The sequence below is a fragment of the Manis pentadactyla genome, chromosome 14 (assembly GCF_030020395.1).
Source record: "Manis pentadactyla isolate mManPen7 chromosome 14, mManPen7.hap1, whole genome shotgun sequence".
Lineage (NCBI taxonomy): Eukaryota > Metazoa > Chordata > Mammalia > Pholidota > Manidae > Manis > Manis pentadactyla.
Window position 1 is genome coordinate 40,026,085 of NC_080032.1, and position 16,924 is coordinate 40,043,008.

Below are 16,924 nucleotides of genomic sequence, written 5' to 3' on the forward strand. Positions count from 1 at the left end.
ACATGGAAGCAAAGGTTTTACTCCTGAACTTGTTACTGGCTCATGTGAAAAGCAGGTTTAAAGATGTGTGTGTGTGTGTGTGTGTGTGTGTGTGTGTGTGTGTGTGTTGACTGGTGGAATTGAATAAAACATAGCTAATTGAACATAGTAGATACTTCACTCAGGGAATCAGAAACTACTTCTGAAGAGCCTCACATTTCACATAAAATGAAGACTTCAGGGCAATTTTATGCTTGTGCTGCTGCAGGGGGCACTGTGCCACTTCCATCCCATGATTGAGAACCCACACACAACACTACTTCAGTTTTATCTTTCGTGACCGAGGGCACTTACGAGGTGGGGAAAAAAATCTCTCATTGCCTCCACACTGTGACTGGCTGGCTTGCTGGAAGTGTCACAGAGTTTGAAAACATTGGTGTGATTACTGAGGAACAGAAAGCAAGGACCGTACGGTGGCTCGTTTTTCTCCTTACACTTTGCAGGAGCCATCGCTCGCCCGTACATTCTATTAGCTGACACACTGACAAGGCCTAATAACAGAAGCCCACATCGGAAGAGTACAGCAGGAAGACCCAGAATACAGCTGCACCAGACTTATCGTACACTCCCAAGGTCAGAGTGGAGCAACGTCTGTTGAGTTATTAGATGAATTATTGATGAGTTATTGAATTAGATGAGTTATTGAGAATTAGATGACTGTTGAGTAAGATGCACCATTGTGACCAGCCACCTGAGATTCAGGCCCACTCTGTTGGGAATCATGTGAAATGGCAGGTTTCTTTTTTTTCCATCCTACCCCTTTCATGATTCCTAACCTGGACTTTTTGAAGATAGTATTGGGGTTCCATGAATAATCCTCCTCATTGCAAAAAACAACAGGAATTATGCATTTGCCCATGACACACCTACCCAGGTGAAATGTAGCTGGGGTGGGTACACAAAGGCCTAAAGGCCAAAGAGGGACCAATACCTGTTTTTGTAAATAAAACTGTATTGGAATGCAACCATACCCAACCGTGCAAGGACGGTCCATAATCGCTTTCACACTCTAACAGCAAAGTTAAGTAGTTGAGACAGAGTCCCATGTGGTTCACGAAGCTGGAAATATTTACTACCTGGCCCTGTGCATTAAGTTTGCCAAGCCCTGAAATACAGAATCATGTTTCTCACTTTGGGCTCAGAATATTTAAACTGATGTAAGGCCCTTTCCTGGCTATTTCACACAGACTAATTATTAATTGCTTGGTTTAATAAAATTAAAATAACATATTTAGTAGGTTAAAACTTTCAAGATTTGGGTAGAGTCAACAGAATTTTCCTTCCTAACCAAGTATTTCCTTATTTATCCTTACCAAAATTTAAGAATGGAATCTAGACTGCTCATATACCTGTTTAACAGGGTTCAACCCCACTGGATAAGTTTAAGTAGTTGTCTTTTCTCCAACATGACTTACTGAGTTGATCAACAATATTTTACAGGGCTAAATATTCTTAGCCTTTCTTGTGTTTTTAAAAAGAAAACATGTCAACTATTTGGGATACAATGTTTTTCTTGATTTGAAAAGTCATAAGCATGCATTAATCCATATTATACAAGATAAGAAAATGCTTGTAGCAAAGTTTAATTAGAGTTTAACAGCTACAGGATTTGAATTCACTGGTTTGGAAACACAAAGCACATATATTTTGGCATTTAGAGAGAGAAAATCTTTGTTACAGTCTAAAAAAATTATTTTTAGGGAAGATGATTCCCATCTTCTGCATTCAAGGCAACAGAAAGAGTCTCAAAGACTGTCCATTTTGTTATAAGCAAAGACAACACTTGGAATTCTTGGTGTAAAAAACTTTCCCTTAGAATTAGATCTGGCAAAAAGATGAATTCACACTTTGGAGGTCCTGACAACTCCAAAACAGGGAAAAGCCCTAAATATTTTCTGTTTAAACCTTCCCCTCAAAATTATGCTTACAACTTCCCATCTTCATGAAATACATACAAAATCAAGACCCTGAAAATCAAGAACATTCTCCAGATCAGGGTTTTTCAACCTTGGCCCTGCTGACACTTGGGGCTGATTCATGGCTGCAGGCTATATAGTGGCATCCAGGGCCTCTACCCACTTGATACCAGGAGTGCCCATCCCCTGGCTGACAGCTCAAACTCTGCAGATACTACTGACTGTCTGGGGGTGAAGAGGATAAAAATGCCCCTAGTGGACAACCATTGCTTTAGAGAAGAGTTACATCCCTGACTTGCCAAAAGATGGCTAGTTCATTCAACCTGTACAAACCAAGTATCCACACAATTGGAAGCCAAATCAGTTCCCTTCCAAATGGAGAGGCCAGTGTCTTGTCAGTTACCTCAGCCACGCTGAAAGAAGAGCCCTACTTTCTAAGAGAATTCCTCTGTGCCAGTTTCTCTGTCATAGAGAAACAGACTGGGGCACGCAGACTTCCTTCCCAGAACCGAATCAATATGTGGAAGGCATTGCAGGCATTCACAGCCGAGACTCACTTTTCAGATGTGTTTTCAAAACCTGCCCTGTCTTGGCAGCAGTGCTGGACACCCTCTTGCAACTCATCAGGGGGAAAACTAAGTAGCCTGCTTGAGTCCACTGGGATAGACATTGCCTCACATATTGCACTTTAACAGAATTTCTTAAGACAGTGCCAATAGTCGGATGTGGTTGTTTTCCTTGTGACCCTTTTAAGTCCCCAATTCAATTACCATACTCATTTATTTCTGATGACTCAGCAGCAGAAAGCCAGGCTATTTTTTAGAGACTGATATGACCCTTGGCTGGAACACTTCTGTAGGACTGCTTTACCTACTTGGTACTAAACAGACCCACAGGCTAGCCCTGAATAGGGGTGGACCTTAATGCTTTATACAGCATGCAATTAACCCTTCCTAGAACTTTTAGTTTCTCAAAGAGAACTATTAGACAACTGATGCCAAAGGAAAAGGGGAAAAAATATAACTAAATAATGGAGCGAAGTGTGTGTTGCTACTTTATGGTTATATTGGATACCCTCGGAGGTGTAAATCTCAGCTTTAGGCCAGACTTAAATGGATGCGTCAAAATGAAGATTTCACATACATTTTCAAACATCACAGCAGCAGTGAAATGTTAAGTCTTTGGTTTTGCTTTTCCCTCAAGGATTTCCTTTTTTCTTAACCTCTTCTTCCTTCACTAGAGGGATGCACAGCAGCAAAGCCATGTGACATGTTGACATTGCCACCAATACCAACTCTTCTTGGCATTCAGGGCATGGGCCATAAAGGAGGAGGTTTGTTTGAATTCCAGACTTGCCTGAAAGCTGAAGGTAGAGGAAAAAGTGGACAAGCATCTGCCCAACATTGAGGCTTTTGACTGAGCTGCATGCCTCTGTCACACATGCAATGCACACACATTTCTGTGTGGTGAGGGTGGGAAGACACAATGGTTAAGGCAAGGAGATCCCCAGGGCGAAAAAACCCACTAGCCATTCTATTTTCCCTTAGTCTCCCTCCTTGTACTTGAACCTTTCTGGGCTTCCAGGTGCTCGAAGCTGGTGACATCACAATAACCACAGCTTCGCCTTTCACCCTCAACACCCGAGTGGTGAGAAGAGGACCTCCCTGATGCACAAGCCTGCAGTGACCCTCAGCTTCCTGTCTTAAACTCAAACACAAATAAGAAGGTAATGACTAATGGGCAATTATGGTTGCCTTGGCTACAACTCTAACTTCTGGCAAATATATTAATTTTCCCTACCTCCATGTGTTTGATACTTGTTTAAATAGTACATAAAAATACCAAAATGGTGTCATTATTATTGGCTTAGCCACATGCCTTTATCTTTCTTGATTTTAAATCTGTTACCTGCATGCTCGCTTCCCGGTCCAGATTACCTAGCACAGCTGGGATAGAAGAGAGCCCACATCTCTCATTCTCACTGCTTTCCATGCATTGCTACATTCCAAACAGGATGCCTAGGGGCCTCCTGGTGAACTGGATGTGTAAATAAAAGAGTTTTAAATCACTTCAAGGTGTCACTCAAATTTTCATCCCAGCTAACAGGGAGGAAATTCACCAGATCCACCCAGGAGCCACTTTCCCTTCTCTTTTCCTGCTGACACTCAGATAATATGCGAGACAAAGGCACAGTGAGTAACATATCACCATCTTTTAGGACTAACTCCCCAGTCCTTTTTCCAGTCTTAAAAAGATCACTTTTCTCACTCATGAATGAGAAAAGAAATACAAAAAGGGCTGAAAAGGTATTTTTCATTATCAGACTTTTTTTCACATCCCTCTTTTTCTTATTTATCCATACCTGAAACCACCAGTAATCACCATGTACTTGGAATTTTATTCAGTGGGATTTATGAAGAAGAGGAACAGGCCACCTTATGGGTATAGCTTTGCAACTTAGCACTTTTTATCCGTTGTGTAATTTGAAAATTATTACCTGTGTTGTTGGTGCAAGCATACAGGCTCCATGATAATACTAGATCTGGGTTCTCGGCAAGTTTCTCGGTCTGTGTATTCTGACAAGTGCCATCATAGAGATCCCTCCACGTGAAGACAGTCATCAGCAAATGGCAAAAAAGAGATGTCAATGGTGCTTCAGCTGGTGGTTCAACTACCCTCCAATAAAAGCTTTGAACTTGGATAATAGAAAAGCCATCTCTTGGACCACTTTACCAGAGACTGTTTTCTATAACAGCTAAGGACCAATACCAAGATTGAGTGGAACGCCTAAGTAAGAATAGCAACACCACTTGCCTAAAGTGCTCATTTTTAAATGAGCTCTTGCTCTAAGCAGCATCTATACACAACAGTATAGGTAGTTCAAAAACGATTTCCAAATAATTCACCAAGAACCTAAAGCAAACCCCAGAAAGTTGGATAGTCTCCATCTTTGTCAGAGGATTGGTTTCAGAGCATCTCAGAGGGATGTCAGTCAACGATGGCTGGGGCAGGCTAGGAGAGGTAAAGTCACAGTTTATTGTACGGCTGTCTGGAAGAACTTTCTGCAGTGATAGAAACATTCTGTATCTGCGATTCCCAAGATGGTAGCCATGAGACTAAAGGCTTTTGAGCATTTGACGTGTGGCTAGCACAAAATGAAGAACTGAATTTTTAATTTAAGTTTACATTTAAATTAAATAGCCACCTGTGTCTACTGACTACCATATTGGATAATGCACATCTAGGAACTGAAGAGAATGCTGAGAAATTGAGTGTCTTGTCCAGGTAAGGGAAGAGGAAGCAGAGAGGAGGCGGCCAGGCTCTGGGGCCATAAGACAGATGGCAACTGTGGAAAACACTGCCTGGGTTATGGTGATTTCTTTACTGCCCTGAATTCATGCTCCTGTATAAATATGGTTAGTCAGGGTTTGCATATATAAATACATACCTGTGGCCAGACAGCCAGGGGGGCCACTAGTGTCAGATTAGTTTTTTTGTTGTTTGTTTACTGTCATATTTATTTAGTTGCTTACTTGTTTATTATTTGCCTTTCCCATAAGAACGTGCACTGCCTGAGGACATGGACATTCTGGGCAAGAAAGTAGGTACTGGGTAAAAAGATTGTCAAAATGGGTGTTCATACCCAACCTTATTTGTCAAAAATACATTTGAAGGCCTACTACGTGTAATGTCCTATGTGCTGGCTGGAGAAACAGCTGTGAAAAAGAGACCTGCCCCTACCCTCATGGATTACAGTAAACGGCTGATTACACAATTGATGTATGATACCACATTGGCAGGGACCTGATGAATGGGGCAGGTGGGAAAGGTTCAAATAAGTGAAAGCTGCTTTGAGGTGTTGAGCTGAATTTTGACAGCTGAATAGGAATTACCTGGGTGGGAGGGAAGTGAAGGTAGGGGGTAAGGGCAATCCCAGCAGAGGAACTGGCTTGGGCAATGGCTCTGGGTAAGACACCGGTGAGCTACAAAAACTAAAAAAAAAATTTTTTTTTAAGACCAGTATTACTGTCATCCAAAGATCAAACAAGACAGACAGGCAGGTGTGCAAGCTTCCAGGGTACCGTGTGCAAGCTTCTAGAGTCACCAGGTGATGTCCCTGAGCATCATTGCAGCCCACGCCTAGCCCCTTGGCCTCCCACACACCTGAACCCACCCAACATTATATGAGAGCATCCCTCCCAGGAATGAGTACACGCTCCTAGGTACCCCAGCTCCCGGCACCTTTAACTCAGATGAGATATTTGTTTGCTCAATTTCCTAAATAGGGTCACAGAAAACCATGGGGGGAAACTCATTTATCCAACAAAACCAGAGAGATTTACACACATACACTCACACCTGTGTAAGAGTTTACAAAAGGCTTTGCCCTGTACTACGGTATTTGTTTGGACAGTTCTTAGAAAGGTAAAAATATTATCCCTATTTCAGGTGAGAACCCTGAGACTCAAAGAAAATGTGACTTGTCCAAGAGTTCATTTAGAAGGATCCCATGTCACATTATCTTCCCAAGAGCAATTCCTTCCCAACTGAGACCCCATGGGAAATACTGCCTCTGATCCTTAGTGACACAAGCCCTACGGTAACTCTGAGTGGCAGGGGTTGGGGGCTGAGGCAGGGTATGTTCCCACCCCAGGGCAAATAACCTTTGAAGCCCAAATCAGTTCAAAGAGAGAAATAAAGCAAGAGAAAACTGTTTATTTCCCCATGCTTCTTATGATCCCGCTACAAAGGACCCCACCATGCCTCTTGGGTCCAGATATGCCCTTTTTCCCCCCTTGTAACCACCTATTGGTATGGAGATGGACTATTTCTCTCCACCTCTTAGAAACACGTACTGATATGGAGATGTACTAAGGCCAGGTGAGAGATTCTGGAAATATTGCAGTTTTACTCACACCTACCAACCATGCAACTACAAAAAAATTATTTATTGAGTTGAACTTTGTCCTCCCCATGAAAGCACTCCCCCAAATTGCCTTCCCTTCTGCAGCCAGGGAAGCTTTCTAAAACACACTTACTTCATGGTTGATGGCCTTGGAGCTGCCTGGGAAGTTCTACAGCCACTTGTTCAGAAAGGTAACGGATTCATTGTCTAATTCAAATCCAGTGGCTTGCTTTGAACTTTTCTTTAAGTGAATTTGGTGAACCTGTAATCATTCCCAGGCCCTCATTCATTCTCAAATGCTATGAGTCATTTTGACCCAGGGATTGAATGCCCCAGCACACTTCCAACAGTGACAGCTCTCCCATCCTGGTTGTCTGCAGTGGTCCAGATGCTTTACCTGGATCCCGTAATCAGGGTGGCCAGCTATCCTGGTGAATCCGGGACCCAGGGATTCCCAGGATGAATGAGTTTGTCACTCAGTTGGTAGGTGAATCCCTATAATGCCCAGATGAGGTAAGAAGACCTTCTCCATCCTCTTTACTAGTGAGAGACTCAACCCAGAGTGTGTTTACATGGTTTGCCCCCAGGTCCTCACATCCCGTAGGAACAAAACCGGAGTTTGAACAGATATCTGCTTCCCAGGAATCAGCCCTACCCTAGCCCTCTGAGCAACCACAGGACTGTAAATGCTGGAGATGGACACCCTTGGGCACTGAAATGTAAACGCACACCTCAAACCTCCCACTCCTCTGGAGAATTCTCACTTTTCTGCCTCACGAAGCAGACAGGAATTTTTCAGTACTGAAATAAAACTGGGAGTACTCTTTGCCTTAAGCTCAATGTCCTGATTTGCATGTCAATGCCACAGTGTTATTTCACCTGAGGGATGCTTTTAAAACACCCAGAGCATTGCATGCAGTCTGGGCTGAGAAACTAACCTGTATATTGCAGAGAGCAGGCCTTGAGTCACACCTGAAGAGGTGGGAAATGTTAAGAGGCAGGCAGACTTAAATGTAAATCCTTCCTCTGCCATATACTGTGTATCCTCCAGGCTAATCATGGTTATTTCACAGGATTACTGTGGAGCATCAAATGAGGTCACCCAATGTGATCTACCTTGCTCTGTGACTGGCACATAACAAATGGCCAGTAAATGTTACTTCACTAGAAACTCAATATGTCCCTTGCTTTGTGATCTTATACTTCCATCAGGGTTTCAGAAAAGTAAACCTATGTGAACATAATAAATTGTATCAACAATAAGAATACAAACAACACAAATTTTTTTTTAAATGGCCAAAGGTTTAAACAGTTTTCACCAAAAAAAGCAGACAGATGGCACATGGGCACATAAAAAGATACTCAACATCATTACTTAAAAGGGAAAAACAAAGCCACAATGAGATATAATTACACACCAACTAGAATGACTAAAATGAACAATACTGAGAACACCAGTGTTGGCAATGATGTGGAGCAACTGGAATTCTCATGCACTGCTGGTGGCAATGTATGATGGATCAGTACATTTTGAACAGCTACTTTTGACAATAGATTCCAGTTTCTTATAAAGTTAGGCACACTTGCCATACCACCCAGTAGTCCCATTCCCAGGAATTCACCCAAGAGACATGAAAATGTATGTCCACAAAAAAAAAAAAAGTTTATCAGAGCTTTATTCCTAAAAGCCAAAAATCTATAAACAATCCAAATGTCCAGTAACAGGTAAGCGGGTAAACCAAATACAGCACGTCCACACAATGAAATACTATTCAGTAAGGAATAACAACTACTGATACAAACATCAACATGAGCCAATATCAAAGACATTTTGTTAAGCAAAAGAAGACACCAAAGGCTATTTGCTATTTGACTCCATTTACATGAAATTTTGGAAAAGACTGGGTGGGGTGAGGGGTTGTCTGCAGAGGGACACAAAGGAACTCTCTGGAAGTGACAGGAGCATTCTATATCCTGCTTGGTGTGGTGCTAACACAAGTATGTGCATTTGTCAATCACACTGAACTGTATGCTCAAAAATCATGAGTTTTATTGTCTGTAAATTATGCCAATAAATTTTATTTTTAAAAGAAAATAGATTGTTAAACATAGAGGGTCTAGCCTGGGGAGGCAGATGCAACCCTGGGACAGAGTGGAGTGAAGCCTGGGAAGGATGGGCAAGGCAGACCCAGCCACTGCTTTCCGTGAACTGGCTGTGGCCAGCTCCTGTGGTTCTTGGGGGAGGAAACCAAGGCATGGGGAGCCATTCACCGGCCAGCGTCTCCGCGTGTCCCACACACTCACTTCACTTGCTACTTCTAACGCCTTCTGGGTCCACATCTGACCTAACACTGGGTTCAGAGGCCCCACTTATGGAGAATATGCTAGCAGAGTTGCTCCTCCTGCTGCCCCAGTTACATATCTGACTGAGCTTGAGAATGCTTTAAAATTATTTTGTACAAGACAAACGGCCTAGTGCAAGAAAATGGATCCCTCTTACCATGGACTTCAACTCTGACAGGCAGGCCCAGGAGAATAGGAGGATATTCTCAGTAACAAGGCTTTCGCCCAATCTCCGGTCTGATGCTCAGGTGCCCATAGCAGCTCCCAGCCCTGGACCCACATGCATGGAAGCCCACAGAGGCAGGGACAGGAAAGTCAATGGCCACGATGGCAGGAGATGGATGTATGGGAGACACAGGACTGTGGAGTTTGGGGTCAGGGGAAGGATGCTGGGTGAAGCCTGCTTACCTACTCTTTCTGTATTCTGAAGTAAATCGTATTTCTTTATTCTTTTTTGTGCTTGAATGTCCTTTATTCACAAAGTGATATAATGTCCTCTCTTGTCACACAGTAAATAGGAGTTAGTTCTGTTTCTCTTGCCTCATGGTCTTTTAGATGTACTGATCCACGACATTCCCCCACTGGGAGCCCTACTGGACAGCTTAGACTGGGACAATGGCAGCAGCCTTCAGGCTCAACCACAGTCTATGAGAGAAAGCCCCGAAGTCCCACCAGGCCACCAGGAGGCCTCCAGGGGAAATGCACCTCTAGCTGCTGCCCGCCATCCTGGGATGAGCTGCTACAGATTTCTTAGTGTTTCTAAACTTGGACACATGTCCTACATCTGGAAAGCCCTTTCTTTGCACTTCCCATTCCTGGGATCTGGCATCTCAGGGCCTTTCCATGCCATCAATCAGCATGCCCCTCTGCAATCCACCTGCTCTCATCTCCGGATGGCTCCCTCATCTCCTGACAGCATCGTGATACGCACTTAAGTGTGTCTCTTCCATGAAACTTCTCTCAATTTTGCAATTCGAGCACCTAAGGAAGTGCTTAATAAGTGTTGACTGAATACCTCAAAATAGATTCGTTGTAACTGCTATTTACTGAACACCTGCCCTGTGCCAGGTCCATTGCTGGCAGAGTGTGTACTCAGGAATGAGCAGGCCACTCCCCCCCCCATCTGCCACCCAAAATTGAGATACACACTGTCCATGGCCCTCCTAGGGTAGGATATCCTCTGTAGGATATAAGGCACAAATATGAGGACAGAAACATCTTGACCTATAAATTCAAAGGTCACAGAAAAAGCTTTAGTGATTTGAGCAGGAAACCAACTTGCTTTAATTTAGGGGCAAACACAAAAATGTTAATATATTTTATTCTAGTGGACCTGAGTTCCACGAAGGTCTATATTTTCAAACATCAGGGTCCAATCACATTCACCCTTAGATCATTGGCTCAGCAGATATGCAATGTATTACTGTAAGTGGAGAAATTAAGAATTTTGAATTCCTGAAGTTGACTCCAAATGCTTCCTGTGACCATGTCAGAATTCAGGGAGGGTGAGGACTTCCTAAGAAGCAGGGGATTTTGAAACTAACCATGCCATCAGGATGCATGTCTACATTACAGTACCTGCAAGTGTCAAGCTCTGCCTTTAAGCAAATCACTTGTCACGGGGCCTTGGGTTTCTGTAAAATTTGCAGGGTGTGGGGGATCAGACTTGATCAGCCATGTATTCCAATCCAGTTTCCTAATTCTTGGAGTCTAACCTGGCAGAAAGAATAAGGACAAGTTCTCTGCTCCCCTCTTCATTATATAAGCCAACAGGTTACATAATTTTCCTCTGTATTCTTTCTTTTCAAATGGTAGAAAATTAATGCTCAAAAACATTCCAGTTTCTTGAGTAAGTTCATTTGTCTGTCTCTAACTCTGTCTGGCTCTCCTTTCTTTCCCTCAATTTCTCTCTTTTTTTCTTCTCTCTCCCTCACATTCTCCCTTCTTCCTTTCCTCCTAACCTCTCTTGAGAAGTTACACTAATTGTTTTGCTCCCTAATAGCTATTCCCCTTGTTCTTGTAACAGCACCTTGATATTTCCCCCCAGGAATTGTACCCCATCCAGATACAATTTGCCAGAACCTTTGATGTGGATGCCAACCCTTCCCTGGCCAGGATGCAGATCATCTGACCCAAGAAAGGCCAATTAGGTAGCCTTTCCATGGATTCTAGATCTTGAGCAGAGTGACATGAAGGCAAAATATGGTTGGAATCTATTCTTACGCCAGTGCCCTCAAGACACTAACTGTTCATCACTTTCTACTACTTAGATCTTTCTGAGATCCCTTGGCTTCAGTATTTCCCAAAAACCATTTTTATCATTTTTCCTTTAATTCTGTGATTACCTTTCAACCTTACAATATAATACCTTTGCTCAAATTAAAGTTGATTTCTGTTGCTTGCGACCAAGGAGCCCTAAAAGATACAACTCTTTAGCTCAATCATTTTTAAGTCTTAAAATGGACCACCCTGTCCTCCTGAGAAGCCATAAGTATAATGTGTAAAAGCAGGACATTCCATCTGCTTTACAAATGTCTTGTGTGTACCGCTGAAGCTGGGGCTTGGATGCAGTGGCCTTCCATCCTAGTCTCCTGGCTTTCCTGATGAGAGAGGAGCAGTTGACTGACAAGTGAGGATAAAAAGCATGCTTAACCTCCTGACCACCAGGAAAAGGCCTGGGGACATCTCAGAGCCCACAGGGCAAAATCGAGTCACTGAGCACCAATCTGGCTTATACAATAGTGTCTGTAACAGCCCTCTGGAAAATGGAAAATTAAAGGTGAACTTAGACCTCCAACTCATTCTTCTCTTCAGAACCCTGGACCACAATAAATTAATAATCATAATTATTTTTATGAACAATTACTGAACAGTCAGTACTGATGAAGCATTGAATCAAGAACTGTACGTTTTGTCTCATTCAGCCATAAAATAACCATAGATGGTAGACACTATAATTATTCCTGTTTTACAGATGAAAAGACTGAGGTTTGAAAAGGTTAGGTCCTTAACTGAAATTAACAGCTAGTGTAATACAGAGCCAAGATCCAAGGCCAGCCTTTCTGATTTCACTCTTAATCAGAAAGCCAACTCTCCTAATGACAGTGACATCCTGCCTAAGGAGGGCAATTGCGGCTGGAAATCAGGGTTCCCCTGGCTAGCATGATGCAAAAGTGAAAAGGCTTCTGTTATTTTTCATGCCAGAACAAACACCTATGGGGTTCGACATCAAAGTGAACTGTCTTGATTTTATCAATTGCCTTTTCTCCTCTGCTTGTCACTGGAGACTCTGCTGTCCTCTGTGTGCTGACAAACCCTATCTTACCTGGTGCAGGAATGTTTTTCAGTATAAAATTAAAAAGACTGTCATTCCCTCTAAGTTAACAGCACTCAAGAGCTTTGCCGAAGTCCCAGCTCCCACAGGGCTCACTGCAGCCTCACGCACAGCCATCGGGACCTCAACCTTTATGATTCACCAGTTGCTCCTACCCACCAGGAAAGAAGGGACATAGTGAATCTGAAGTTAAATTTGGCTCTTAAACACCCTCTCATAGAGCCTTTTAGGTGAGAAGAAAGTTTTACATCCTGGAAGGACAGAATGGAAAACGTTGGTATGTCACACATTTGCTCAGCAAAAATTGACGGCACAGTTTCAGCTAATAGTATCGCACTTGTGTTAATTTCTTCATGGGGGACATACACAGCATGACTGAGTGGGAGTTAACATGAGGGGAAGCTGGGCAAATAGTATATGAGAATCTTCTCTCTTACCTTTGTAACTCTTCTATGAATCCAAAATTATTTCTAAAGTAAAGGCTTTTTAAAATGCACTGGACAAGGCTGGGCAAGAGGTTCCCTACAGCACCCTGTGTTAAGACTGACAGTTTAGGATGGCATTACTGATGGGAGCCATTGAAGGGAGAATCTTGAGTTCTGTTGATAGGTGGGGTATTGATGTAGCAACAGTAATCTCTCTAGTTCAGAACCACAACAATAACACTACCTTCAAACCAAGGATTTCATAAGAGCTGAGCAACAGAAAAAAAGAGTTTGGTCATACCTCCCACCTTGTCCATAAATACATACTTTTATATAAAGCATCACGGTAAACAATGTGTGTGTAAGACAGAGACATGAACAGACAGAGGAAGAAAAAGAGAACATATGAATGAGACAAAGCTAAATCTGACAAGAAAAAAATCAAATATCACTCATCTGGGATCAGAAGAAGAAATATGTGTAAGTAACTTGATAACACAGATGCAACACAATACTGAGGTCTAGTCCTCAACACAAGGAACTTTTTTTTTTAACCTTTCCAAGCAAAGTTTGAGCAGTATCTATCCCAGCGTTATTTAGTAAGTAAAGTGTTTCAGAGGGTTTTAAAAGGCACTAAAAGGATGGAATTAGTAAGGCCTACAGAAAACTCTGCAAGAAGGTTTAGACGATGATCAAAGCCAGGGTCGCCAGGGATTTCAAGGTCTCCCTCTCAAGGACAGTGACCATTTAATCTTCAACTGTAAGATTCGAAGAAAAGAATTTTGTCCGGTATAGAAAACCTCTTTCCAGATAGGAGGAAGAACTCTTTGAGGTAATGGGTCAGGAGATAGCTCACTAAGTCCCCAAAGGGGGTCACGGCATTGTTTATGGACATGATTGCTTTTTGTAACAGTTTAATATGAACGTGCCTTAAAGCACAGAGCAGGAAGAGACAGTCAATGTGGGGGTCTTCTCCAATTTGTGGAATCAAATATATAGCATATATACCAAGAGTAGTTGTTGCAGAGGAATCAGGCATTGTTGTTAGAGGAACAGAAAGCACCAGTTATGTCATGAAACTCTGGTGTAAAAAATATCCCTTGACTGATCCAGTTTTCTAACCTTTCTTTCTAGCTCAGAGACTTTCTGAGAATGTATGACCATGAACCTGCAATTTAGGAGACAAGCTGATCTGGCACTAAGCTCTGATTTCTTTTCCAGCAAGACAACTGGGGTGAATTCATGAGAAAATAAATTATGGCCCCAAACCAGAATCTGGAAAAAAATGCCATTATTCCCTGAACACTTCTTTGATAGGTGGGGGAAGAGTGGTAATATCCACTGACATCCTCTTATAGTACCCTGGCTTGGGATAAGTAAATAATATAATATCCAAAATTCCTGTTTTATTACTCTCATGAGTGGAAAGAAAACATAATAGCTCAATACTTCACATTTGCACATTACTGTGTTTAAATCCTAAGGTGATCATGTCCCCACCTCACCCCAAACAGCTTGGCAAAACCCCATTCCACTTTATCCCAGTTTGTCTTCCATTTATATTTTAGTAGAATAATTTGGTCAGACACCCAAAGGCCTTCCCACTAACGAAACCAGGATTTGCTAAGAAAAGTCCATTTACAACTTGCCTTACTATCCATCAAAGACAAAAAGAGTTATTCAAGTCTGAAACACACAGCAGCTGTTCTCAAACTCTTAGAAGAACCAGCCGCAGGGTACCAGAGACAAGCAAAGGGTTAACACAGCTGATTTCTGGGTTAAGAGAGGCTGCAACATCATTTTTTAACACAAACACCTGGAGGGGGAAAAAGTACTATTTTGTTTCCAACCCAAGAAATTGCAGACAAACATAAACCAAATCACATCAGTGGAATACTGTTATCTGAACATGCTAATTAACGATATGTAATCAACCCGCTTTCAGCCCTCTCTTCACCTGCTGTAATATTTGTAGGGTATTGCCTTCCTCCTGCCTCCCAACCAGGAGAACATCAGACAGTCTGCATGGTGCATCAAAGAGAAACAAATAAGCACAGATTTTTTGCTGATGGCAGGAATTTCTCATGCTCAGGACATATGAACCAACGATATGGAAATGGCAGCACCGGCTGTATATTTTAATTATTCCCCATACCCATTCTGCAAAAGACAATTATTCAACTAGGTAATATGATGCTCAGTTATGGTTATTTCATAAAACTGAGTGCAGACAGTCATTTAAAGTAGTAAATATGCAGTTGTGACAGAATTAAATATTCATGAAATCAAAAGCAACTGGAAAGTCGAGGATATAAGAATATTAAAATTCATAATAGTTTTTGCAAGGTAAATCTTGTATGTATTTGTAAGGCTCCCCAGTCCCATCTAGAGTGTGTTCAAATTCCAGTTCCTCAGTCGACTGCCATTTAAATTACATTATTGATTTTGGTAGATAAACAACAATTTCAATCCTCAGCTCAGTTTCAAAATGCAAAACAGTTTTGAACATTCGCAAATACCACCTTGTTAAGTGAGCCTGTCTCCAGATACACACAGCGACACTCAATGTGATCCTGACACGTTTCAGGTATTTGTTTAATCCTCCAGTGCCTTCGGAGAGGTCCAACAGAAACCAGGGCGGTCTCGGAGAAGGAGCACTCATGCAATTCTTTTCTCACCAGAAATGGCTGTCTTCCCACACCTCCTCAGGTGAGCAAAAGGGAGAAAGTGCACTGACTGACCCTTCTTGGGTTCCACTACTCTGATTTGCCGAACCAACTTTTCCCCAACATTAGCAGCCAGTTTCAAAATGTATTAACAACTACATGTGTACACTTCACACAGACGCAGCTGAACAGCTCTAGCATTCAAACCTGAACTCCAAGCGTGCATGGAGAAGGAAGGCTGTGCTCAGAGACAAAGCTGTAATAAATACACTCTAATCACATTACCAAGGCATTATTTTCTCGGCATTTCCTCTACAATTTTCTCAACGGAAGAGACACCAGCACCAGAGAATGGCATTTGAGCCATTTTTTCCTGGAATCCAATTACCTGAAGAACCCCTATCTCCATCGTAAGGAGCAGCTATCCCTGGTCTACAATGACACAGCAGGGCTCCTCTGCTGCCAGGCACTTGTCCCTGCCCTCCAGCGGGGGTGCTGCCCGCGGAAGAGGAGAACCTCGGGCTTAGAGCGCCGGGAAAGCACTGCTCTCCATTCCTGCTCTCCACTCCGCAAATGAGCCAAACTTCGCTCCCACTGTTGTCATCTTTAGGTTGATGTCACCTGCCTCCGAGGAGTCTAGAAGCCACTGGGCAGCTCCTGAAAACATGCTCCCCTTGACCTAGATCCCCCAAACAAGCCTCGGTTACACGGCGCGGGCGAGCAGAGGTCTCTGCACGCCGCTCTCCTGAGGCGCCGGGCTCTACCCTGGGCAGCACACCGCCTGTGCCACAGGACTTTGCTCTGCACACACAGCCGAATACGGAAACCAGACTTCCGCACACCCTTCCCGTTCAGAAAGTCACTGTCCCTCTTCGGTCCCTTTCGACCTCACGCCATCCCCACATCTGCAGCCCCCACCACCACACACGCGAGGGAAGGGGTGGGGGCAGCGGAGGGGTTAAAGTGACAGCCACTACTAGAGCTCCTGGTTTTGTGCAAAAGGTGTCACAGCTCCGACACTGTGGACCTACCTTGCTCTCCCCCTTCTCGCTGTGGGGTCGCGCCTCGGGATCGTCGCTGTCCTCAGCGCCCGCACTCTCGCCGGGCGGGTCATCCTGAGCCAGCTGCTGCTGCGGCGGCGGCTGCGGCTGGGGCTGGGGCCGGGGTCGGGGCCGGGGCTGGGGCTGGGGCGGCGGTGGCGGCGCCGGGCAGGCTCCGCCAGCCCCCTGGGAGCGGGGGATGGGCTCCGAGCGCGGAGAAACTCCCTCAACATCCATCTCCATCTTCCCATTCAC

The 16,924-nt window shown here is 43.5% G+C and overlaps 1 protein-coding gene across 12 annotated transcripts in view; it reads right to left on the bottom strand.

Annotated features, from left to right (window-relative positions):
- Positions 1–16,924, bottom strand: part of RBMS3 (RNA binding motif single stranded interacting protein 3) — a 1,308,700-nt gene that overhangs the window by 1,275,997 nt on the left and 15,779 nt on the right. For all 12 annotated transcript variants that reach the window (XM_057491391.1, XM_057491386.1, XM_057491384.1 and 9 more), the window contains one exon: positions 16,661–16,923. In XM_057491391.1, coding sequence (XP_057347374.1) covers positions 16,661–16,923 — 263 coding nt within the window. The remainder of the gene's footprint in view (positions 1–16,660; position 16,924) is intronic.